The sequence below is a fragment of the Astyanax mexicanus genome, chromosome 1 (assembly GCF_023375975.1).
Source record: "Astyanax mexicanus isolate ESR-SI-001 chromosome 1, AstMex3_surface, whole genome shotgun sequence".
Classification (NCBI taxonomy): Eukaryota; Metazoa; Chordata; class Actinopteri; order Characiformes; family Acestrorhamphidae; genus Astyanax; species Astyanax mexicanus.
In genome coordinates, this window is record NC_064408.1 from 114,659,151 (window position 1) to 114,686,912 (window position 27,762).

The 27,762-nt window shown below is 36.4% G+C and overlaps 1 protein-coding gene across 1 annotated transcript in view; it reads left to right on the plus strand.

Annotated features, from left to right (window-relative positions):
• The first annotated feature begins 7,444 nt into the window (after positions 1-7,444).
• Positions 7,445-27,762, plus strand: part of phf1 (PHD finger protein 1) — a 37,220-nt gene continuing 16,902 nt past the window's right edge. The window contains exons 1-10 of the mRNA XM_022668686.2: positions 7,445-8,263; positions 11,250-11,334; positions 14,474-14,555; positions 16,116-16,202; positions 18,829-18,923; positions 23,328-23,476; positions 25,389-25,484; positions 25,568-25,636; positions 26,979-27,102; positions 27,380-27,447. Coding sequence (XP_022524407.2) covers positions 11,257-11,334; positions 14,474-14,555; positions 16,116-16,202; positions 18,829-18,923; positions 23,328-23,476; positions 25,389-25,484; positions 25,568-25,636; positions 26,979-27,102; positions 27,380-27,447 — 848 coding nt within the window. The 5' untranslated portion in view covers positions 7,445-8,263; positions 11,250-11,256. The remainder of the gene's footprint in view (positions 8,264-11,249; positions 11,335-14,473; positions 14,556-16,115; positions 16,203-18,828; positions 18,924-23,327; positions 23,477-25,388; positions 25,485-25,567; positions 25,637-26,978; positions 27,103-27,379; positions 27,448-27,762) is intronic.

Genomic DNA, 27,762 nt, shown 5'->3' on the forward strand with positions numbered 1-27,762 from the left:
TTAAAAGTAAATTTACTTCACCATGTATATGCAAAACTTTTATACTTTTTTGTTTTTAAATTCAGTTTTAATTCATAAAACAATACTATTAATCTATGGGTTTATTTATTTATGATTTGTTTGTTTGTCTATTTATCTGTCTATAGGTTCATTTGTTTATTTACATTATATTATTATTTTTCACCATTACCACGTGATACTTCATTTTTTACTATACTTTAATTACTATACTTTTTACCATACTTTAATTAGGCACTAGTATATACTACGTTATTTACACTTCAAAACTTTTTAAGTTAATTTCAAATGTTTAAATTTTAACCTAGTAATTAGTATGTATTTATTACTATTGTTATTATTATTATTATTATTATTATTCATAATAATTTTAATAATAATGATTTATTTTTTATTTCATGCATTATTTTGCTACTTTTTAAAGTAAACTTACTTCTGTATGTACATGCAGGACTTTTTATATTTTTTTATATGCAAGTGTTATTCTTTTTTGCAACTCATATGAGTAATAGAACAATACTATTTACCTATAGGTTTATTTATTTATTTATCTATGAGTTTATTTATTTTTTTAGAATTAGTCTCTTTCTGATTAATTTTTCACTATTACCAGCATTTGTTTGTTTTTAAATTCAGTTTTCATATGAGTAATAGGACAATACTAGTTTTCAATGGGTTTATTTATTTACATCTTTTCCTGAATATATTTTTTCACCATTACCACGTGATACAATTATGCATTAGTAAATACTACTTAAGAGTGGTACTTTACATTTCAAAACTGTTAATACTGTTAAAACTGATACTTTCAAATCTTAAAAAAATACTTGATGTTGTATATCACACGTTTCTGATAAAATAATGCGTCTGATCTAAATAATTGAAGCAATTTCTAATATACGTTTTATTTGTAATGGCAACAATATGTTTTTCATTTTGCAGTTTAACAAATATTTTAATCTCAAAAAAAAACAATTAAACTGGATTACGTAGAATCTAATAAACTTAATAAATGTATCGAATATTAACCACGTGTAACATTGAATAAAAAGTATATATTACTTGAAAAAATATATATAGTTTTGAAGCAACAGTTCAAACGATATGAACTATAAGCCAATCGGAGGGCAGGTGGGCGGGACTTTCCAGAAAACGGGTGGGGAACAAACAAAGCAAACTAAACCAGCAACACACAATAGGGCTAAGGGCTAATAGTAATAATAATACGGTAGTGCAGTCTTTTTGATGGCTGCACTTTGTTCTGTGTTGGAGTCTGTCAGAGTTACTGTAGAGAGTATTTATAGTGATTTATGCTAATGAGTTCGCTGGAATGCAGTTCTTCTTAAGGTGATTATGTTGGATTAATCTGTGGGTTCACTGTTAAACCTGCAACAAATATGGAAAAGCCCTGGAGTCTAAGGATTAAACAAAGAAAGAAATGTATAGTGAAAACATACATTAAAAAGCCTATAAGACCAGAGAGCTGTGCTGTACAGATCTGCAGGAAGGCGTATGCAATCACACTGCAATAATGATAGATTTCTAAAGGCCACGGTTGTGGTACAGCTCTTCATGGTACAGCAGTGAAACAGGATTATCTGCAACTCCTGCTGATCCAAATATCCATGACTGTGCACTGTACCCTTCCTTAGGTTATGTCAGTAAATGATGATAAATCCTCAAGCCAGCCTTTGCCTAAAGTCTTCCTCTATGGGTTTCTGCAGTGGATCCCAACATTTTGGTGTCCAGCTCAGGTTACACATTAGCTTTCCTTCAGGCAGGGCTTGGTAATGAACTGATTAGCCGGGTCAGGTGTCTTTGGAGCAGGGTAAACACTAAAATGTGAAGGCCTTGGGTCATCCAGGTAGACCTGTAACAATAATTACATTGTTGACTTAACAATATATATAATATATGAACATAATTTCGGTAATTTATGTTGACCTCAATATTGTCCATTGTGTTTAGTTAGCTAGAAGAGCCCATTAACATTAAGTTAGTATGCTAACCTTAAAAACTGTGTTTACATTTATGTTTCATTAATTTAAACAATTTAAGTTCAGATTTCAGTGTCTAAATATAACATAAAAGTTCACTGATCTATAAAAAAGTAGTGTGTAATTACATTATTCTGCTAGGTTATTACCACTGTATCCGTGGCATCATCTTACAATGAAAATAAATATAATTTATGATAATGGTATGATAATGTTTGTTATATTTATTTCTAGGAAAACATATAATCCAAAAATAAAAAAATAAAAAAATGCCTGTAACTTCTGGTTTACTGGATATATACAAACAGATTTTACAGAAGCAGTTAATAGTTAACAGTTTAATAGTTTTTTTTTTTTAGCTCTAATCATAAGCTATACAAGAACTCATTACTTGCAGTAATCTTGACATTTTGTCATAGTTATTCATAAGGCCATTATTGGCCCAAGCCCCAAACACTGCAGAATTAATGAGCCTGTTCAGTAGAAATAGTCAACCATAATTCTACAGCTGCAGAAATAAGTGCCTGCTGACAAGAAGCTTCAGTCAATATGATCTGATGCCAGTCAGGCCACTGATTATTTTAAATATTTCAATATTACAAGTTACAAGTTGGACGTGATCTTTCACTCAGCTAACAGCACAGATTCCTGGGGCACTTCAGTCTTTTCATTTGTGAACATATGTTAAACAGTGGGGGCACAATATATATTATATATTTCAGATATCAGTAATAGTCCTACTATTTAAAACTAAAGCTTAGAAACTGGGAACTACACATACAGCTCTGGAAAAAATAAGAGACCACTTAAAATGATGAGTTTCTTTGATTTTACCAAATTGAAAACCTCTAATCAAGAGGAAGATGGATGATCACAAGCCATCAAACCAAACTGAACTGCTTGACTTTTTTTTGTAGCAGGAGTGAGTAGCATAAAGTTATCCAAAAGCAGTGTGTAAAACTTTATGAGTATGAACTTGTTTTCTTTGCTTTCTTTGAGGTCTGAAAGCTCTGCATCTTTTTTGTTATTTCAGCCATTTCTTATTTTCTGCAAATAAATGCTCTAAATAACAATATTTTTATTTGGAATTTGGGAGAAATGTTGTCTGTAAAGACCACTAAGACACCACTTAAAAATGATGAGTTTCTTTGATTTTACCAAATTGAAAACCTCTGGAATATAATCAAGAGGAAGATGGATGATCACAAGCCATCAAACCTGCTTGAAAGTTATCCAAAAGCAGTGTGTAAGACTGGTGGAGGAGAACATGCCAAGATACATGAAAACTGTGATTAGAAACCAGGGTTATTCCACCACATATTGATTTCTGAACTCTTAAAACTTTATGAACATGAACTTGTTTTCTTTGCATTATTTGAGGTCTGAAAGCTCTGCATCTTTTTTTTTTTTGTTATTTTAGCCATTTCTCATTTTCTGCATACAAATACTCTAAAGATTTTTTTTTTATTTAGGATTTGGGAGAAATGTTGTCTGTACTTTATAGAATAAAACAACAATGTTCATTTTACTCAAACATTTACCTATAAATAGTAAAATATGAAAAACTGACCAGTATTATACCTTTGAGGGTACAATTCAGAAAAGTGTACCTTTAAATACAAGAAAGTACTTATATCATACCTCTGTTTTTTAGTGTGCATGTGTGACAGTGCTGACATATTTTCTTGTCTTTTTGGCTTTCAGTTCACCACACACACACTCACATACCGCCATTTAATCCCTTCATGACTCAACATCTGGGCGCTCCTGGTCTAACAGGAAAGTAATCTAAACTGAAAGTAACAAGCATCTCTAAGTAACTGTTTACCAAATTACCAGTTGACAGATCAAAGCAATGCATGAAAATAGCTGCTGGATTGACTGTGTTACTGTATGCAAGGTGAAATTCTCTCTTTCCTGTCTCTCCTTTTGAGCAGGCGTTCTGTGCTTGCCCTCTGGTGTGCTATCAAGGAACTGACACTTCTGCTTTCCAAAGACCTGCCAGAGGCCATTTTGAACACAACATGAATAGCAGAACTGCAAAACAATTGTGTGTGCTTTACCACATACTTAAAGCTTTGAAATGGTGGCAGCGTTTGATCGCTGAATACAATCAACCACTCAAACCATGCAGCCCGCATGACTCTGACAGCCTGTATAAGCTGGGACTATATATATAAATATATATATATATATATATATATATATATATATATATATATATATATATATATATATAGAGAGAGAGAGAGAGAGAGAGAGAGAGAGAGAGAGAGAGAGAATGTGGCAGTATTAACTAGATCCATGTATTTACATAAATTAGCATTGGGTCCATCATAAGTAGGATAATTTGAATTTTTCAACGAGTTTGTTTGTCTTGTTTTTGAAGACTAACCTACAGCTGACTATAATATATATATACTATAATATATTATATACGAAACTGAACATAGTACTATATGTTAAATACACTACACACTGTACTGTACTATAAGCAAAGTGTATTTTATAGATAGTGTGCTATGTTCACGGCTACTTCTTACTGCCATAATTAGGAGTAGTTTTAATTGGCTTGTTAGATGAATTCCCTCAATTGGGCTAATAATACTAATACTAATAAAAAATTGTGCTACTGGTAAATTTCTCTGACTTTACAGACAACATTCCTTCCAAATTCCAAATAATAATATTGTAATTTAGTGCATTCATTTGCAGAAAATGAAAAATGGCTGAAATAACCAAAAAGATGCAGAACTTTCAGACCATAAGTACTGCAAATAAAACAAGTTCATTCATAAAGTTTTAAGAGTTCAGAAATCAATATTTGTTGAAATAACCCTGGTTATTAATCTCAGTTTTCATGCATCTTGACATGTTGTTTTTGGAAAAAACTGAAAAACAGGTACAGTATAAATTCCGGACTGTAATGTTTTTTGTGCGATAAACAATATTATTGTCATTTTTAGGAGAATTTACACCTTTTTAAAGACAACATATCTGTATCTAATCATAGTTTGGAAAAAATATTTTTTTTCGCACCTGTAGTCACAGTTATTGAAGCATTGTTCAGTTATTGAAGCATGCCAGTCTAAAATACTGTTCACTGTTACAGTTTATATGTAAAAAAAAACATACAATTAAACAGGATATGCAATATCACAATTATCAAATATTATTGAGGAACAGTAAGTCAAAAATATAACGATCACAACTGGCCTAGTCATGCATGTCAATGTCAAGTGAAAGTATCAGTTAGCCTTAATGTGCTTTTAATATTAAAATACATTTTTATCTATTTTAATATTATTACCTTTAAATAATATTAAAGTAAATAACTATATTTAGGCATATCGAGTATTTGTATTTAATGTATTCAAGAGTATAGCTAATTTGTGTTATTATCTAGGTAAAATGTAACTGTTGGCCAATATAGACTGTGCTAGTTAGCTTGCTAGCTAAGTTTATTAGCTACTACTTTCACTTTTAATGGGTCTGTGAGAGGAACTCACACTTTTGTGCTAAATTACTACTAGCAAACATTTACATATCATTGCTGTCCAATAAAAAACAAGTGCCTTTAAAATAGCAACTTTACACAACAGAAAAAAACTTCTAAACTTTCAATGAAAGTTAATGTAAAAAGAGTTAATTTCAGGTCAATTTGAAGTATTTCTGTTGATCTGTTCATCAAGAAATTTTGGCACAATGTAAAAGACCATTTGTCTGTTAAAATAATTTTTTTAGCTAAAAATCAACAAAAATGTAGATACTTGTTTTTCATTGGACAGCGACTATATGTAGCATAGTAATATGTAATAATTTAATTCTGAGCATCTTTGAAAAGTTTCCCCTCTCTGATTAGTACAGTGCTAACAGCAATTAGCACAGTTAGCTGTTAGCACTGGTTTACTTAAATAGCTACAAATACTTCAGCCTTAAACACTTTTAAACAAATCTACATGTATAACATATTAACTAGTAAGTAGCTAACACATTCATTATAAATGTGTTTTATAAATTTTGGAGAAAAAAAAAAATAACAATGCACTAAGAAACAAACTAGCTAGCTAACCAGTATATTTAGTCTTGATATATTGAAACAGATTGACTGACACAGTTTAACTTAGAAATTAGCACAAAATACTGTCAGTACTAAACATATTTACATATTAACATAGTAGCTAGTATGTAACATGTAACAGCACAGAAACATTAAAGGATTTATTTATTTACAATTACACTTATGTAGCACATTTCACAATTACATTCCACACACACTGTGAGAAGCGGCAGCCAATCACGCACAGCCTACTCTCAACCGGAAACAACCATCCACCTGGAGGACTGCATCAGGCATCTGAGTTGACCCAGATCCATATCTAGGCATACATTCAAACACCAGGTACATTTTTTTAGAGTATCCAATTTTCTGGGCAATTTAGATATTTAATTTACCTCATCTCCCTGTTTTTGTGGACTGTGGGAGGAAACCAGAGTCCCTGGAGACCCAGATAGGGACTTGAACCCAAGATCCCAGGAAATAACAAAGCCACTGTGCTTCCCCTTATTTCAGGGGTTGGCAATAGGTGGCCTACGGGCAAGATGTGCTCGCAATATAAAAAATATATCTGGCCCGTGAGGTTGTTTGAACTATAATGAATGTTAATGAAAAAAATAAATTAAATAAAATGCTTCTCAGGCTAGCTTTTGTTTACAACCCTCCCCTACCTCTCTCTGGCGTGCTCAGTTCCCGCCTGTTCTTGGGCTACTTATGAGGGTGTTTTTTCTCCGGCCGTGTCCCAATTCACTAGCCGGGGCAGCGGTACTGTTTCAGACTGCGACCCTGATGACACGGGTTCGTTCCCGCGTAAGGAGTGGTGTGTTTATTTATTTATTTTTTCCTTTCTTCTTGGGTTTACCTGCTTTGAGATCAACTGTTCTGCTGCAATTGGGTTCAACAACCCTCTGGGCTGGAGAGCTACTAGTTTTTAGCGCTTCACCTCATTACTCACTTAATTTTCCAAAACAGATTTTTTTATGGGATACAAAAATATCTTACTTATTAATATACACTTAATTGCCGACCCCTGATCTATTTAAAGACTTAAATCTACTTGTAATACAATTTCCCTAAGAAAATGAACTAAAGACAGTCCAGCAGGCTCGACTGCAGGTTTATGAAAGTGGGCAGTCCCAATTTTAAGGAGGGGATGTTTTAAGGGGAAGGGTTACACTGGAAAACAAGGGGAAGGGGTACCAATTAGAAATGGGATTGGACCTTTAAAGTGTTGAGTGGACGGAGGGAAGGAGAGAAGGAGAGAAGGAGGGGGGCGGTTGAAAACTTTTCTCTCTCCGGCCAGTAGCCTGTGATACACACACACATACACACACACACACTCTCTCTCTCACACTCACACACACTCACACACACACGCACACACACGAGGTGTTGCGTCAACACAGGCTGTCTGTCGGTCACCGTGGGCTTACAGATGTGTGTGAAGGTGTGCGCGCACACACACTCACACACACACACACACACCCCTCCTCAGCAGCCAGAGCAGCAGCAACCCGCCTTATCTCTCCCTCCCACTCGACTGCTCTGTGTTTTATGTCTGCGTCACAACAAGTCGAGAGAGAGACAGAGAGAGAGAGACAGAGAGAGAGGAAGAGAGAGAGAGATGATGATGATGGTGATGATGGTGATGATGATGGCGTCTCTGTCGGCTCAAGCCTCCCTGACAGGCACGTTTTAACAACAGCGGCGAAGGAGAAGAGGAGGAGCAGAGGAGGAGAAGAGGAGGAGGACAGAGAGAGTGAGAGAGAGAAGAGGAGAGGAGGAGAGAGGGAGATGAGAACATGACGGAGCGGCGTGGCACGAGACAGACGGACTGACGGACAGACTCAACACTGACGACTTGACTGACACACACACACTGATATACACACATACACAAACACACTCATATATACACACACATACAGAGAGAGAGAGAAAGAGAAAAAAGAGAGAGAGAAAAAGAGAGGAGAGCACTCTCTCTCTCTCTCTCTTTCTGCTTCACACACACACTCATACACACACACACACACACACACACTCTCTGAAAGCACATCCACAAGAAGAGGAACAAGAAGAAGAAGAAAAAGAAGCAAAGACAAGCAAAAACAGCTCGAGGTCGGACATATTTTCATGTCAAGCACCGACAGCAGTCTCTGTGACCCCAGCAGAGAAGAGTACCACTTCACAGGTAAAGCCAGCATCCTTCTTTCTTTCCTTCCTTCCTTCCCTCCTTCCTTTCTCTCCTCTTTACAATCTGTTTCTCCATCCCCATCATCATGTGTCTAGAACCGGCAACAAGAGTAGCATCAGCAGCATCAGCACCAGCAGCAGCAGCAAATCCATCCCACCCCCCCACTTCTAACCCCCCCCAACCCCATCAACCACCCCCCCGCCCCCTCAACCCTCTCTCTCCCCACCACCTCCATAACTCATAATTCTTCCTTTTCTTCATCTTCAGCCTTATTCCTCCCAAACACAACATCACGCCACCTTTCCTAATGTGCATTCGTGCATTCGAGCTGCTGTTTGCTGTTGCGTAAGGAAGGAAACCCACAGATCCGGTTGTGGATCCAGTACAACAACAGAAAGCAAGCAGCTCCCTCGGAGCTAAAGCCTCAGTCTCTCATCATTCACAGCCCTGTACATTTACACTGTCGCTATGCACTGAGTGTGAGTTTAACCCTTTAGGTGGGAGAGTGCCCTGCATGCTCCTGAGGCCCTCGGGGCTTTCTCCTGCACTTTAAACTCCACCGGTGGAGTCAATGAGGGTGCAAAAAGCAGGGCATGGTTGAAAAAGTGAGGAAAAGTGCTCTATTGGCTGGACTTTGCAAAAGGAAAAAGTGATCAAGCGCCCACTAAAGCTGCTGAGGTGCCACTTCTCGCAGTTCATTATATGATTATGTATCTTTTAGAAGAGGAATATTTGATTATAGTACATTTATATGTCTCAATTAGTGCCTAACTATGAGTGGACTTCTGCTTTCCTGCTGTTATGCAGTGTCTTCTGTTTCTATGCCACCCCCTTGGGTGCCCATTCCAGCAGAGAAAATGGGATGCGTTGCTTTACGATGTTTCCCTACAGGTAAAACTCAATGAGAAATCACAGTGAAGTGTCCAGTTAGGTGCTTAAGCCGCAAGACAGTGTATTAAATGGGATGCAGTGCCAGAAAGGGTGTCCTAACATGTGTGAGAGTGTTGGAAAGTTTACTAATGAAAGTCTCTTTAATAGAGAATATGTGATGTGATGTTCGTATAGAATAGGTGCCCTCTCATTAGGATCAACAGTGTTTGATTAAAAAAAAAAAATGAATGATGTTTAAAAAAAAAAAAGGTAAACCTGCATTTATTCATTCTATTTAAGTTTTTTATGTTTTAGCCAAACCCCATCTAGAATGTACACATGATGTCAGATGGGACTTAATTCCAGTAGGATTTTGTGTGTGAAATAAAGTGGTAATAAAGTAGGTTTGAGAGCCTAATAATATAATGCTAATATTACTCAAGAATAAGGACTATTTTATCACACAGGGTGTCCCAGCATGTGTGTGAGAGTGTTGGAAAGTTTTCTAATGGAAGTCTCTTTAGTAAAGAATATCATCACTGTCCAATAAAAAACAAGTATCTCCATTGTTGTTGATTTTAAGGCTATTATTTAATTTGAACACAAAAACTTTTTTACACTGTATCAAAATTTCTTGATGAATGGACCAATAAAAAGTCTCTAAAATGAAAAAATAAAAATAAAATAAACTCTTTTTCCATTAACTTCCAATAAAAGTTAAGAAAGGTTTTGTCTCTCTCCTGTAAAGTTGCTAAAGTTGTTTTGGAGATACTGGTTTTTCATTGGACAGCGACGATATGTAATGTGATGTCCCTAAAGAATAGATGCTCTCTTATTAAGATTAACTGTATTTGCTAGAAAATGTATTAATAATGTTTAAAAAACAAGTTTTTTTTATGTTTTAGCCACACCCCCTCTAGAATGTACACATGATGTCAGATGGGACTTAATTCCACTAGGATCTTGTGTGTGAGGAGGTAATAAAGTAGGTTTGAGAGCCTCATAATATAATGTTAATCTTAATCAAGAATAAGGACTACTTTATCACACAGGGTGTCCCAGCGTGTATGTGAAAGTGTTGAAAAGTTTCTTCAGTGAAGAATATTGTCACTGTCCATTAAAAAACAAGTATCTCAGTTACTTTGAAAACAAAAACTGTCTTTTACACTGTATCAAAATTTCTTGACGAATGGACCAATAAAAAGTTTCTAAAATGACTTAAAAGTAAAGAAGGTTTTATCCCTCTACTGTAAAGTTGCTGTTTTGGAGATACTGGTTTTTAATTGGGCAGTGATGATATGTGATGTGATGTCTCTAAAGAAAAGATGCTCTTTTATTATTTTTTTTTTATATATATATAATTTTATTTCAATGTTTCCCATTTTCTCCCCAATTTACACGTTCAATTACCCAACCCACTCATTAGGACTCCTCCTATCACTAGTGATGCCCCAACACACCAGGAGGGTGAAGACTAACACATGCTTCCTCCTGTGAAGTCAAAAAGGAAAAGCGCAGCAGCTCGGTTCTGATACATCAGCTCACAGATGCCCTGTGCTGTGGACATCACCCTAGACGTGATGTGGGGAGAGAGCGCCATCTACCCACCCGGAGGGAGCAGGGCCAATTGATGGCAAAGCTGCATGAGCTGGGGTTCGAACCTGCGACCTCCCGCTCATAGTGGCAGCACTTTAGACCACTGGACCACTCAGCTCCAATGCTCCAAGATTAACTGTATTTGACAGAAAAATTATTAATAATGTTTTAAAAAGGTTAAACCAGCATTTATTAATTCTATTTAAGTTTTTATGTTTTAGCCACACCCCCTCTAGAATGTACACATGATATCAGATGGGACTTAATTCCAGTCAGATCTTTAATCCTGCCATTCTGGTGAAGTGTGTGAGGAGGTACTACAGTAAGTTTAAAAGCCTAATAACATAATATTAATCTTAATCAAGGATAAGGACTGTTTTCATACACGTGGTGCATCACAGTTTTTGCATGTTGGAAGGCTGCTTTTTTATTTTTCACCCCTCCCCTTCAGATAGCCCGTGTCCGCCGCTGTTTAACTTCACTGTACACTCTCTAAAGTGTCTCTATCCCACTCCAGGCTCAGGATGGGGGTAGTCAGTGAAGGAGAAGATGTGTTAGCACGGTGGAGTGATGGACTGCTGTACCTGGGCAATGTCAAAAGAGTGAGTTTACCGATCTTTCATTGTTTTTTTTTTGCTATTTATAGGTTTATGTTTGAGTAAAATAAACATTGTTGTTTTATTCTATAAACTACGGGAAATATCTCTCCCAAATTCCAAATAAAAATATTGTTATTTAGAGCATTTATTTGCAGAAAATGAGAAATGGCTGAAACAACAAAAAAAGATGCAGAGCTTTCAGACCTCAAATAATGCAAAAAAAAAAAACAACAAAAAAAAAACAAGTTCATATTCATAAAGCTTTAAGAGTTTAGAAATCAATATTTGGTGGAATAATCCTGGTTTTTAATCACAGTTTTCATGCATCTTGGCATGTTCTCCTCCACCAGTCTTACACACTGCTTTTGGATAACTTTATGCCTTTACTCCTGTTGCAAAAATTCAAGCAGTTCAGTTTGGTTTGACGGCTTGTGATCATCCATCTTCCTCTTGATTATATTCCAGAGGTTTTCAACTTAGTAAAATCAAAGATTAAAAAGAATCATTTTTAAGTGGTCTCTTATTTTTTATAGAGCTGTAGAATATGTGTGTGATTAAATTGAAAAAAAAAAATTATCATAAATAGATCTTATTCCTCTTATAGGTCACCGAGGTGAAGCTAGGGGTTTACTTGGTTTAATTGGATTTACTGGTGTAACTTTAATATGATGTGGAGGTTTTTCAAACAGAACAGTCTAATAAAAGCTGTATTTCTATAAAAAAAACAAAATTTGGCTATTGAAAGTGGTGGTGTGTATATTTCATTTTGAATCCTTGCTGTATTTATGCTGAACTTTGTTTACTAAGCTTAATAATTAATATAAGGGATAGGCTCATATAATAAATATATACAGGTTCGAAAATGGTTCTTGGTGTAATTGGTATAACTTTTATGTTATGTGAACTTCTTCTCATGTTAAGAAGGTTCCTCACATTTGTACATTTTTTACTTCACAAATTGTTCTTCTCTAGTACTTATAACTTAAACAACTGTCCTCTGAATGTTGAGTTTCTGTGACATTTATAGAGGTGTTTAATATTCGTATTGCACTTTGGTTACTGAGGGGGAAGCTAAGAGTCAGGGCTGAGTCTTGGCTTGGATGCACCTGTAATTGTGAAACTTTAAACTGTACTGTGTATTCTTAGGGTGTTGAATTTCCCTATTTAAGATTAACCTCAGTATTGATGTTAAGTTAAGAATTTTGTTTAGATTAATAAATTAGATTAATAAAGCTTCCTAATTTGTTATAGGTTTGGATACACTTATAATTGTTACGTTCATGACATTGTGAGAGCTTGTCAAACTTCAAACTTTATTACTTCTTTAAAAATGAATCCAGTACAAGTAGTGGTACTTTTGTAATGAGGTTCAACCTTGCGAGGATTTTTTTTGCACTTTGGTTGGTGAGGTGAAGCTAAGGGTCAGGGTCAAAAAGGGTCACTCTCTTCAGTTCAAAATGTGAAACTTATATATTATATAGATGTACTACACACAGAGTGATCTTTTTAAAGTGTTTATTTATTTTATTGTTGATGATTATGGTTTACAGTCAATCAAATTATATAATATATATTATATAAGACCAATTGGTACTTTTATTAGTGTGGGCAGTGTGTCAAGTCCTGCTGGAAAATGAAATTTGCTTTTCCACAAGAGTCTTAAATCAGTTTGAAGTGCTGTAAGATTTTGTGTGAAAACACTGCACTGACTTTAGACTTGATAATAAAACACAGTGGATCAACACCAGCAGATGACATGTCTCTCCAAACCATCACTGATTGGTGGAAACTTCACACTAGACCTCAATCAGTTTGGACTGTGTGTCTCTCCACTCTTCCTCCAGACTCTGCTCCCTTGATTTACAAATGAAATGTAAAATTCACTGATGATCAGTGATGGTTTGGAGAGACATGTCATCTGCTGGTGTTGATCCACTGTGTTTTATTATCAAGTCTAAAGTCAGTGCAGTTCCGTTTTCACACAAAATCTTACAGCACTTCATTCTTCCCTCTGCTGACAACTTTTATGGAGATGTGGATTTCATTTTCCAGCAGGACTTGGCACACTGCCAAAAGTACCTATTGGTCTTATATAATTTTCTAATTTTCTGAGACTCTGTTTTGTAGGGGTGGGCGATATTGCTCTAAAATAATATCACGATATTTCAGGTATTTTTGCGATAACGATATACTTGGCGATATAGGAAACTAAAATAATTCATTCATTTCAGGAATATAGTATAATAGTATAACAGAATAATCATAATGTGGCAAAATAAATAATATAGCATAAAATAATATAATGCAGCAAATAATATTGCAGAATATTTAGTGCATGCATATAAAATTTAAACTAAAACAATTATACAATAAAGCTTCACAGTAAATAATAGACTACTTTTAAGAGAACAGCCCTATTATCACGATATGGATATTTAATATCATGATATTTCTGTGTAACAATATATCGTATACAATATAATATTGCCCACCCCTACTGTTTTGTGGGTTTTCATTGGCTGTAAGCCATAATCATCAACAATAAAAGTAATAAATATTTAAAATAGATCACTCTGTGTGTAATAAATCTATATAGTATATATATATTATTTTATATATGATATTCTAATTTTTTGAGATGCACCTGTAAATGTGACTACTTAGAAGAACCTAAAGTACAAAATGTATTCTGGTTTGTTTAACACTTTGTATGTGTGCAAAATAACTCCATTATATTAAATTTACAATGTATTAAAATACAAAAAAAGAAAGAAAACACATTAAAAAAGAGGCGCTTTCAAACTAATATGTGTTATAGTATTATTATTATTATTATTATTATTATTATTATTATTATTATCATTATTATTAGTATTATTATAGGTACAGTTACTTAATACCTATGGTAGTGTGTGTTATTATACATTTTATTATGCATTTTATGTTAATACTGTGACACAGAAACCTCCGAAAAAGGTTAATTAACAGTATGAGACAGATAATGTATATATGTTTTATGTATGGCCCTGTGTCCTGACAATGCATGAAAACTAGTATATGTGTGTGTATTAAATTTCTGTTTTTGTGTCTCTTACTAAACTGGTACTGTACATCAGCATCTACTGTAACTTCTGCTCCTCAGGTAGATGTAGTGAAGCAGTGCTGCCTGGTCAGGTTTGAGGATAATTCAGAGTTTTGGGTCCTCAGGAAAGACATTCATTCATGTAAGTACTCCAGTTTTAACCCTTTACATGCTGTGCAGCTTTTCTCTCAACTGTGGGAATGTTGTGGAAAAACATTTTGTCATATCCGACACACTAACATACCTGTAACAGTTATGTGTTCTGCAGGGTACATTTGTACTTCCAGCAATATCTATGACAAGATACTTGACGAGCTCATCTGTCAGGAAAATGTTCCGTATGTGTGTTTAACCGCTCACTCTGGAGTTAATCGTCCTCAGGGGAGCTGAAGGGAAAATGTTTAATATCTTTTTCACCGTCCTTATTGAGTCTTTATGTAATATACAATGAGCCTAGAAAAGCTAGAGCACTATAAAGGTGTAGTTAAATGTGATTTTGGTTTGGTTATAGTTAACCTTTAAATGTGTTTTTTGTGTAAGATGTTTAAGATTGAAAGTTTTAGTCAGTCTTTTTCTCGTCCTGCGATCAGATAAAATCAAGCGTGTTTAATTTATATGTGAGCTTCTATGTGAAAAGCAGTATTTGAGCATTTAGCAGTGGTAGATTGCATCATAATATCATTTTGCAATAAAAAAAAATGCCTTGAACATTAGGCAGCATATTTCTGCCTACACTTACATCCCCTTTTTGTTGTAAAGTTGATATTAGTGTCGAAATCTTGGATATCAGCTGGTTTTAATCTGACTTTTTTACTTTGAAACTGCTACCCTTTTTAACCCTGTTTTAACTAAACTTCTAAAGCATTTTAAAGTAGACTGTCGTGTTCAAACTACTGAAACACAGAGACAGAATAAATGTTATGTTTATTTATTCCAATATTAGTGTTTTATTATGTACTGCCAAGATCAGGATATTTTTAGTTCTAACTTTCACAGATGCCTAAACATTTTTAGTACTGGTACCTAGTTTTTTATAACTTTTTATAACTTATTAGGAAGTTAGGACTTAACATGTTCTTTAGTACAGTTTCGTGTAAATATTATCAGTTATTTATTAGGGCTGCAACGATTAGTCGATATAATCGACAATGTCGATTATTTGTTTTTAGTACCAGTACCTAGATTTTTATACCCTTTAAATTCTATAAATTAGTACTTAACATGTCCCATATTACAGTTTTGTGTAAATATTATCTTTATTTACATTGATTATCAATTATTTAAATTTGTCGACTACAAATTTCATTGTCACCTAATCGTTAATTTGTAACAGTACCGTATTACACATAGTGCTGGGGACAGAAACACAATGGGAGATGGGTAAATGTCTCCAAAAGTGCCCAAACACAACAGATTACATATTTACTCCCTAAATATCAGTAATTTCCACATTTTAACCACATCTGGACATTTAAATGCCTTTTAAATCTTATGTTCAGCTGTTTCTATTGTTTTTTCGAATATTCAACAAAATAATCAGAAGATAAGTAGTAACTACCAAAATAATCATTAGTTGCATTCCTATTATTTATTATAGAAATTAATCCATTTTGTCTCTAAACTCAGAATGTGTGCACAGTTTCTGTTCCTGCTTTTTTTCTCTTAATCTCTGTCTCTCTGTCATTCTCCTCCTCTCTCTCAGTCTCAGCCAGTGGAGAGGAAGTTTGTTGTGTCTGTGACGGACCGCCTCTTAAAGAGCCTCTCATAAACTGTCTGAAATGCCGCCACGGTAAGCGAAACCGGCGTTCTCCTATTAATAGGCCGTTCCACGCAAAGTGTAGCAATTACTGTGTGATATCCAACCATGAAGACTGAAGGAACTGAATCTAATAATTTGCCTTAATGCATAGTCGGGACAGGTTTGTGAAACCTGGTCTTAAACTGTTGTTTCTGGTACACTGTTAATTTTTTATTAAACTGTTTTTACTTAATGAATAGATTTCACTTACCGTATTTTTCGGACTATAAGACGCACCGTATTATAAGGCGCATGATGAGTGAACGGTCTATTTTTAGTGTTAGTCCATACACAAGGCGCACTGGATTATAAGGCGCACTAAATGAAACTTTATTTATATCAGTAACAATAACTCTGAGCAATAAATCCTTCACAATATCTGTGAAAAATAACAACATCTCTGAGCAATAAATCAACAAGCACAGCAAGTACGTATTACTCCGCGACGCTCCTGACAACGGTAGCCGCAACGCTCCGACAGACCATAATATTATGTTGAAGCACAGCAAGTACGTATTACTCCGCGACGCTCCTGACAACGGTAGCCGCAACGCTCCGACAGACCATAATATTATGTTGAAGCACAGCAAGTACCGCATTACTCCGCGACGCTCCTGACAACGGTAGCCGCAACGCTCCGACAGACCATAATATTATGTTGAAGCACAGCAAGTACCGCATTACTCCGCGAGGCTTCTGACTATAATAGCGTGTTGTGCCGAATTCGGTGAATAAAACGGTTTTAAAACAGAGATAAAGATTGGATAAGTTTCATTTCTGGATGAAGTGATTTCCAGCGCTGTTTGGATATAACTGTGGATTACAGGAGACTGGATTGATGGATTCTCTTTAGTCTGGACGCGTTTTGAAGGTAGGACCTGTGGCTGAGCGCGGGTGTGTGTTCGGGGGGTGGCGGCAGTGACCGGAGGTTACCCCAGGACAAAAGGAGAGCCTTTTATTACTGGAAACATGCGCTCTGACGCAGCTCTAATTCATGAAACATACATCCTACAGTAAAAGGACAGTTCTGGAATCCGGAGAGCCAGACAGTTCGAATGGTGTATGACATGACCGCATTCGATGAAATATGGACGAACGATAAACGCAAATATGAGAGTTATGAATTATTAAAATCATAACCAAGGCATATTTCGCCCTAAATGTTTATTTTCTGAAAGGATATTCCGCTAAATAGGCTAAATAGCTCAAAAGCAGAGATTCTAAGCTTTAAAATGGTATATTGGATGTCTATATTGAACCTGTAACTGTTCATAACTATTCAGAAACACAGCCAGTTATGAAATATTAAATATTTCTGGCCCGCCGGTGGGCCAGCGCGTGTTAAGAGGTTAACTTTACTTAGAAGTGGGCGCTAAAAAGAAACAGTTTGTGCTATTACCCCAGAACGGGTGGAAAGGAAAGTTTACCGGCACCTTGTTCTGGCCACGGAGCTACAGTGGAAACTAGCTACCCTGAGCCACAGCCGAGAGGCAGTACGGCAGTCAAAGGTAACCGCGCGCTAGCCCAAGAGGGGGATCTTTTTCTGGCGTGGGTGAGGAATTCTGCACAACAGAGCGCCGTGTACCACATAAAATCGAGGTCAGTAAACACAAGCAAAATCCATACACAAGGCGCACTGCATTATAAGGCGCAATGACGATTTTTGGGAAAAAATAAGTATTTTAAGTGCGCCTTATAGCCCGAAAAATACGGTACATAGGCTTAAATTTGGTCACATTGGTGACACATGGGTGTTTGTTGTTAGAGATGCCTAAACATTGTCCAGTTTTATGCAACAAAGGTAAATTGCAGCAGTAATGTACGTTCTTTTAAATAAAGGTAATGGAAACATCCCTTTAAAGAGGCGCCAACAATGAGTGATACCACTGATTCTACATAGTGATAAGTTTAATTTTCTCCAATGAGGACTTGAGGGCAGCCTTGGTTCTCAGCAGAATGGCCACTAGGGGGTTTAGGTAAAAAGACCTTACCGTATTTTACAGACTATAAGGTGCACCGTATTAAAAGGCACACTATCAATGAATGTCTATTTTGATATAAAATGCGCATTGGATTATAAGGCACATTTTAAGCAACAATAGTAAGGAACAGGGGTTTCGCATAGTAATCTACACAGATTTTTCTCTTGAAAATTGTTTATTTGGGTGTGTAAAGTGCTTCTGTTAGTTAGCAGCAGCACTAGGCATGGTTAGCAGCATTTAGCACTAATAAATACCAGATATCGCTACCCTGAGGAGCCCTGAGTGTTCCGGTAACCCAGGGCGCTATTAGCTAGCTTGTTTTAATGTGGTAAACACCCAGACTATGGTCCAATATACTCGCCTCTAAGCGGAGAAAGAGTTAGCGCTGCGGTTAGCAGCTAATGCTAATACTGCTCCAGGCCCAGTGCTGGAGTGGCTTTACTGCTCCTTACAAACTGACTGATAAAATTCATACATAAGGCACACTGTCCATTTTTGGGAAAATTAAAGGACGTTACGTGAAATTTAGGTGTATGGTATAAAATATGGTGAATACCTTTTATGTGTGTATTTTACTCTATTCAGTAACTTCCCTGTAAATGTTACTGTTATTCCTTTATTTCTTGTTGTTTCAGGTTATCATCCACAGTGCCATACTCCAACCATTGATCCCGAGGTTGACAGCAATTCCTGGATCTGCCGCCAGTGTGTCTTTGCTGTTGCAACCAAGGTTGGTTGTGTGCTGTGTGAACTAGCACTGTATGATATGGATTAAACATTTGTGTGGTAATTATATTGAGATGCTATAGAGATTGCATTGAAGTCCCTCAACTCACAAGGCTATTTGAACATAAATCATGCATTATGGGAATAATTAATCACATTTGAGTCATGATTTATTGATGTTTGATTAAGTAAAAACAATGTACAAAACTATATAAAACTGCACCTGACTTCCTGCACTGGCTGGGAAAAAACATAGTGCATCCAAAAAATCATGTGTATTTTAACACAGTGTGAAATCACATTAGGATACAAAAGTGGAAGCCTGGTAACAGGACAGAGGGCAAATCAGCTACAGAGAATTATGTTCCATAGTCTTCAAAACAACATTATTACTTACTGTACCTAGCTTGCTATATGTATAGTTTTAAATATGAAGGTGCTTCAAATTGTTCAAGTTATACCATAAAGATACCAGTTTTGGTTTCATACAGACATATCATACATGTCTAAAATGTATGAAGACGAACCTTTTAATGTTTTACAGAATCTTGACCTGAGGAGTTTTATATATTTGTATATTTTAAGATATACACTAATTTAATACTAATTTATAGGTAGGGTAGCAGTGGTAACCAGTTTTACAGTACACCATGATATAAAAATGCAAGGTTATCATACTGTGGACATTTGCGTATTACTGTATTATGAAATAATGGCAAGCTCAAAAAACGATTAGCATTGTGGTGAGTGCTCCAAGCCTGTTGAGACCTGCAGTTGTGGCTAAACCACACAAGTTCAAAAGTCGACTGCCGTATCTGTTATCACTGCATCTAATTTGATATTTTAGGCTTCATAACTCAGGTATAGAGTAACATAAAGACAGGATATAAACATACACTATCCAACCATTGCTACTGACCTATCAAGAACTCAATCAGTGAGCAGACTGGCCTCAAACATCAATTGAATCCACTTGTTTCCAGAAATTTAGACAATAATGGCAAGATGTCGGCATAAGCGACCAAAGCGAATCTTACAAATTTGAGTATTTTCCTTGTAAAAAAATTGACAACCATTATACTATTATAGTTTGATTGGTAAGTTTAATATTTTGTGGCTGTTTTCTTTAGAATAAGCATAAATAAATGCTGGTAGTTCATCTCAGTTTCTAGATAGCTAGCTTTCTCGCTCCACCTTAAATGGCGCAAAAGATTGCAAATGCTGCAGCGTTTAAGGTGGAATGGAAAAATAAAATTAAATAAAAGCTAATTCCCAGTCCCCATCACATGGGAATCAGGAAATGGACAATAATAATTAATTGCTACATCACCTGCCTCCATTCTGAACACATACGATAAAGCCCTACAATTAACTAGTTTACCACCAGCAGCAGTTTTCCCCTTGTGACTCTTGTAACACTTGAAAACAAGGGGTAGGGCTACAAAAGAAAATTGGGATACGGCCTAAATCTAATTATAAATCCCATTGCAGTTATAATCTATGATCTGTGATCTATCCATCATATTTATAAATCGGTTTATTAGCATTATTCTTTTAATGCTTTAGGTTAATTGTAAAATACTGTCATATTGCCTTGGCTGGGCAGAACTCAGACACGCACAGATGCAGATGAAAGTATTCTTTGATTACAAAAGTATTAGGCAAAGGGATGGTGAAACAAAAAAGGGTCAAAAGTGGCAAACAGCAGTAACAAAGAGAGGGTAGGCAAAAAACGAGATCAGTGAACAAAACCAGGTCAAAAACACGAGAGAAAAACACAGGCAATAGGAACACACATTGAACAAGGATAGAACCATCAATATTCAGCAAAGACTAAGAGCAAATGAGCCCCTTTTATATAGCTAGTACTCAGGTGATCTGCTTCCTGGAAGAGTCATGTGTTGTGTCATGTGATCAGGATTAGGTATGATGTGAGTGTGTGGTGCATCCTGGGCAGTGTACTCTGGAGGCTGCAGATTGCAGGGAAATTTTCTGTGATGGCTATAATCTCATACAGTTGCAACCCTATTTAAATTACAAACAAGGTTCTTTATAGAACCCACAGTAATTCTTCTGTGGCTTTCCTTTAATAATAACCCTTTGAGGAATCTGTATCCTGCACTTGTAGTCTCAGTGTGCAGAATCCGTGGATCAGGGTAATGCTGGCTCTACCTGTTTGTGTTTTTGTTCGGTAATGTAAAACAGTAACAGTACGCAGCCAGTACAGGTGCACATCCATATACTTGTTGCCATGGCAATAGTGAGTGCTCTAAATTGTGAATGATCAAAGGAGAGCTGCCGGTGACTTTTATTTCTGGATGATCCTCTTTTTTTTTCACCTTAAAGAAATAAAAGTCCCACCAGCTCTCCTTTGATGTGCTGTATGAGCGCAAGACATTATGGGGAGGGTGTGTGTGGGGGTGGTAACTGGTGACCTCCTAGACCCCAGCTGATCTGTTTTACAGTGACCACTGTGAACTCGCTGGCACTGTACACAGGGCTGGGGGATTGTGTGACATTTTTTTGTCATAATGTATTACTTTATTTCGGATGAAACAATATCATTCCTATATAGATATAAACAAAGGTTCAGCAACAGTATGTGCTGAAAGAATGAGGTCAGCTGACTACCTGAATATACTGAATATAGACCATGGGTCTGGAATTGTGAAAGAGTGATTCAGGGAGCATGAGATCATCATTTTCACACATGGATTGAGAGAGTTCACCACAGAGTCCAGATCTTAACCTCATTGAGAATCTTTGGGAAGTGCTGGAGAAGTTATGCAGCTTGCCATCAGCTGCCGGAGCCCTGAGAGAGCACAATTGGCTTTGCTCTCTTTGGGTGGGTAGATGGCGTTTTTTCCCCTCATTACTCCAAAGGGTGATGGATCAGAGTTGCAGCACTTCTGAGTAGAAGCACGCCTTGGCCACTTCTACTCAGCAATGCTAACTTTAGCTAAGGAAGAGAAAAAGCTCCTTTACGTGGAGTTTTATAACATAAATTTGGAAGTTTGATCCACGCCATAACTCCTCCCAATCTTCAACCTAAATAAACCATCACTTCCTCTCTAAATGTGTGTCGCACCCACCTCCTCCCCATCTTCCCATCTTCCTCCTTAATTTATTTTCTCCTTTTCTCTTCCTGTTTCTCTTTGTGTGGGGGGGTGGCTTCAGCTTCACGCTTTTCCAGCGAAGCTGCCCCGAACTCCTGCCCAATAATCTGAGTTCGCCCCCCCCTTCCCTTTTCCTTCTCTTTCAGTCAAGGGCGTGGGGAAATACTAGCAAATTAAAAATTAGAGTAAAAGTAGGCGTCTCATGAAAACCAATTGTTTGAGTGCTGTATTGTTTCAAAAGTAATTGTGACAAACTTATTAACATTATTATTATTGTTGTTGTCAGATTATTTCAAGCCACTAAAACAGTAATAATAATGTGAAAGAGCAACTTTTTTTTTTTAAGAATAAATCATTTACTTTCAATGAACACTGAGTCACTGTTTTAAAATGAAGTTGACATATTTATGACGTATTAATGATAATGGGTGCTCCTTGATAATTTAGCCCAATGAGGACGGGCTTTCCATTATTAGACCAATTTATAAGACCAATTTGCAGTATTACGGACAGCAAAAATGACTGAGGTAATGTTCATATATTATAAGAGAAATCCGTAAAAATATGTTTAAAAACATTTCTTGTGGTATATTCATCAGGAAATTTTGATACATTCTAAAGTGCAAAAACTAAAAAAAAAGAAGATACAGGATTTTTGTGTGAGAATGATGATATTAAGTGTGATATAGACTGTAGATAGATAGATAGATAGATAGATAGATAGATAGATAGATTTTCCCGAAGGAAATTTATGCATCCAGCAGCAACAACACTATACAATAAGAAACATACTCAGACAAATCAAAACACAGAAGAATAGAAAATATATAAGGCTATAAAAAAAACAGTGTGTAACAGTGTGCAATAAACACTATGAGATATGAGAAATGAGGGAACTGCTCAGATGTGTTTCCATTCTCTAGCTTTGGTGTGACTCTTTGTGAAAGTGCATGAATTACTTATGCTGGGCTGTGTGTTTATTAGGTGCGGTGCTCTGCAGGTGATGGCAGGGACTCTGCTGAGCTAAATGGGCTTGTTCTTTAATCTGTCCGTCAGCGCTGACGTTTTACACCTCCGGCTGACAACCCCATTTGACGATAGAAATCTTATTCTTCTGACCTCAGTTGGGGAAATATAATGACTTTCCCTTTCAGCTGTTCTTTTCTCAACTCCAATCTTCAAATAAGATCTCTATTAAATGTGCTTACATGACAGGAGGATGGGGGGAGGGTGGGGGTGGGCTGCTTTGAGTGATGCCATGCATTGAACTGACAGGCTGTGTTTTATCCTAGAGAGGGGGAGCCTTAAAACGAGGGCGCTTCGCCCGACTCATGCAGTTAATGAAACTGAGGCTGCCCTATCAGCTGTCGTCTTTAGACTGGGACCCCCAGCACCTGACCAACCAGCAACAGTGTTACTGCTACTGCGCCGGACCCGGAGAGTGAGTCAAACCTGCTCTTTTTATTGCAACATCAAAGAAAGCCACATTTTGAGCATGAAGATTCTTCTGTAAATGTAGTTGCACCTTTAATTTATTTTTTTAATGTCACTAAAAAGATTAAAACTATGAAGTAAGTAATAATATTCTACTAAACACATTTTAGACCCACCATATCTCACAGCAGACTTGATTTAAAACAGTATTAAGAACAGTGATTCAACTTATTCACTCTTTTGATTAGGTACAGACTAGGGCTGGGTATCATAAAAAAAAATGTAATACTGATACCAGTATGATACTTTGAATTCACAACCGATACCAATTTGTTTTCAATATTTTTCCCAATTTGTGACCAAAATTCTTAAAAACTTTAAAAAATGCTGCTAAATTGACAGTGCGCCTTATAATCCCTTGCACCTTATGTATGAATTTTACCAGTCAGGTATTTAGGTATTAAGTATTAGCATTAGCCGCTAATCACAGTGCTAGCTTTTTCACCATTCAGAGGTGAGCATATCGGACTGTAGTCTGTGTGTTTACCATGTTGAAATAAGCTACGTGGGACGAACTGCTAGCTGATAGCGCCCTGGGTTACCAAGGCCACTCAGGGTTCCTCATTATATCGCTGTTGGTGTTTACTAGCACTGCTAGCAAGTGCTGCTAACCGTGCTAAAATACTGGGAATCTAAGTTTACTGTAAATTACATTACATTACATTACATTTGGCAGACGCTTTTGTCCAAAGCGACTTACAATAGTTGAGTACAATGTAAAATAAGTTTAAAGGAAAAACATCTTTTTGATAGGGATAGAAGGAGGACAAAGGGGAATAATAGTATAGAGGAGTGAAGGAGAGGAAGAAGGAAATTAGGTTAGAAGTAGTTAGTGTGTTAGAGATGTTAGGAGAGTAAGTGCTCTTTGAAGAGCTCTGTCTTCAGGAGTTTCTTAAAGATAGCGAGAGATTCTCCTGATCTGGTAGTGGAAGGTAGTTTGTTCCACCATTGGGGAACTCTGTATGAGAACAGTCTGGATTGCTTTGTGTGAATGTTTGGCAAAGCGAAATAAACTGAAATAAACTGAAGCGCTTTACTCGCCCAAATAAACAGTTTTCAGGAGAGAAATCTGTGTAGATTAACATCCAGCACTCGTTTGACTTTAAAAGAAAATCTTTTACAGTAGCAGTTTTAGTTTTTACAGTTTTGTTTACTTAGGTGATTCTCCACCTTCCACATTAGAAGGGAAACATGGAGACACCCCTGTTCCTTACTAGTGTCACTTAATAATCTGGTGTGCCTTATATATATAAATAGACCAGAAAATAGGCGTTCATTGATAATGCGCCTTATAATACAATGCGCCTTATAGTGCAAAAAATAAGGTAAATGATGATACATGTTCAGATCGAGTAAGAATATTGTTTTTTTTTTCACTCAAAAATATTGACTTCATACAATTGAATTCAGTTTGCAAGCAAAAATAACACAAATAGTCCACAGTTACTTGGAATAAAAGGATTTTACATTGACTTTCAGTGAGTTTTTTTCTGTCATCTTCAAGTCATTCTGTAGAAATGAGGTTTTATTTGGTAGTGATGATAAGCAATGATACATTAATGATAAGGAATCACATTCTAGTAGTATTCTGACAGAAGAAAGTGCAAATCAGTCTCTGGTGTGTTTTAAATAACATATACACACGAAAAGCTATTATACTGTGTAACTGAAGTCAGTATAATACAACCCCAAATCAGACAAAGATTCAAAATTAAATAAAAGTTAAAATAAATGTAAGAAACACTGTGTTTTCTTTTATTTGTATTTTCCACTACTGTCCTAACCTTCTGATTTATAGTGTGTAGACTGTTTTAAAATGTAACACTTACTTTATTTGTAATCATTTCCTCTTTTATTAGGTGGAATCTGAAGATGTTGCAGTGCGGCAGCTGCGGCCAGTGGTTTCATGAAGCCTGCACACAGTGCCTGACTAAACCTCTGCTTTATGGAGACAGGTGAGGATATCAGCGGCATTAAATCTACTCTGGTGCCGCACTACTGCTTTTACATGCCACCCTCTTTCCAATCTCCCTTTAAGGTTTTATCAGTTCCAGTGCTCGATCTGCACAAACGGACCAGAGACCATTCAGAGACTGCCTATGACCTGGTAAGACCATCGTCTTATTTATCATAATCATTAGTGGTGTAACATAACTGATCACAGAACTGATGGTTTGGATCAGATTACAGTTTTTGAGATATAAGGATATAAGTTTTTGAGATTTTTGTATAAGGAAAAAGGGGATTAATTTTGTAATTTGACCCTCAGTTTAAAAATATTGATTTTTTACTGCTACATTTGTATGAGGCACTTTTACTTTGTCACACTGTTTGTTCCTTTGTATTAGTGATTGAATTAGGAACTCATTGTTTTGACATAGTATTTATTTCTTAAGTTTTAGTGACTTTTACTTTGTTGCGATTGGTTTATTTATTTGTATGAGTGACTTTTATTTTGACACAGCTTTTGTTTGATTGTTTTTTGTATTGTTTTTTTACAATCTGTTTATATTACTAATTTATATTTGGATCAGTGTCTCAGAAAATTAAAATATTATACAGGACCAACTGGTACTTTTTGGAGTGTGGGCAGTGTGCCAAATCCTGCTGGAAAATGAAAGCTGCATCTTCATAAAAGTTGTCAGCAGAGGGAAGAAGCATGAAGTGCTGTAAGATTTTGTGGGAAAACAAAACTGCACTGACTTTAGACTTGATAATAAAACACAGTGGATCAACACCAGCAGATCACATGTCTCTCCAAACCATCACTGATCATCAGTAAATTTTACATTTCATTTGGAAATGAAGGGAGCAGAGTCTGGAGGAAGAGTGGAGAGACACACAGTCCAAGCTGCTTGAGGTCTAGTGTGAAGTTTCCACCAATCAGTGATGGTTTGGAGAGACATGTTTATTTCTCATTGTTTGCAAACTGTAACAGATTTTTCCACATGCTTCATTCACTTGACAGACATCTGCTTAGTCTGTATGTATTCACTTCGTGTGTGTCGCTCTGTGTCCAGTTTAAGGTGAATGTGGTCTTTATACTTCTTTAATTAATTAAAGTACTCAACTGTTATTTGTTTAGTTAACATTATCTAGTTTAATCTACCTTTCCCTCTTCTCTCCTCTCCCTGTCTTCCTTAATTCTCTCTTTTTTTAAAACTTCCTGTATTTTTTTTTTGTTTCATGTTAAAAGCTCAGTGCAGAGTTTTGTAATTTGTAATTGTGATTTCATGACGTTTCATAAAATTCTGAAGCAGCAGCAATAATTTAGCAGCGGTGAGCCAGTGCTGCAAAATATATGTTGCGGGAAACTGTCACGGATTATCTTTGATCCATTACACCACTTTTTTTTATTAATCAGTCAGCAAAAATATCATATATAACTGAAGAAAGTAATAGTGACGTGTGTAAGTGATGTATTTTGTGTTTCTGTTCTATCTATCCAGGGTAGATCTGGCCCATTTGGTGCTGTATCATCTGTCTCTGTGCTGCAAGAGGAAATACTTTGATTTTGATCACGAAATCATGTCCTTCACCAACGAGAACTGGGAATCTTTGCTGCTGGGCACGGTACGAGGAAAATCTTGTATATACAGACATGCTAATCAAGCCCCCAGCCCCCAGGATAAGACTCCATTAAACACAGAGCACAGACTCAGCATTCTATGAGACTGAGGCTGAACAGCCGTGTTTTTAATCACTTCCATCGTCTAGCACTCTCCATTTCATCACTGTTACTAAATACGACCCCCATTCTACTGAACTGCATGTTCCGCTGCATTCGTATGGAGGCTGACAGTTATTTATATGCATCTGACGGATTCTTTGTGTTCTTGCTGTCCTTCAGTTGTCAGATACACCCAAGCAAGATCGCTGCAACAATCTGCTCAACGCTTTAAATTCCCACAAAGACAGGTGAGGCAGATCTTATATAACCAGAGAACACTGCTGTAATTTTTTTTATTCACCGGATCTACTTCTAACCCTTTGTACGAGCGGGCTACTCTGATTCTGCAGGAGTGCGTTGTCCTAATTGCACCCGAGGAACCGCTGTATTATGTAATTACAGACAATGTGGATGCGGCTTTATCCTTTACGTGATTTCAGCCTAACAATTACTGCAGTAATCCCCAGATCGCTTTATCAAATTTGCAAGGCATTGCCTTTTTATTGCATTTGCATGTAATAGACAGAGCTGTGCCCAGCGCTGCGCTGCTGCTTTAACGGCTC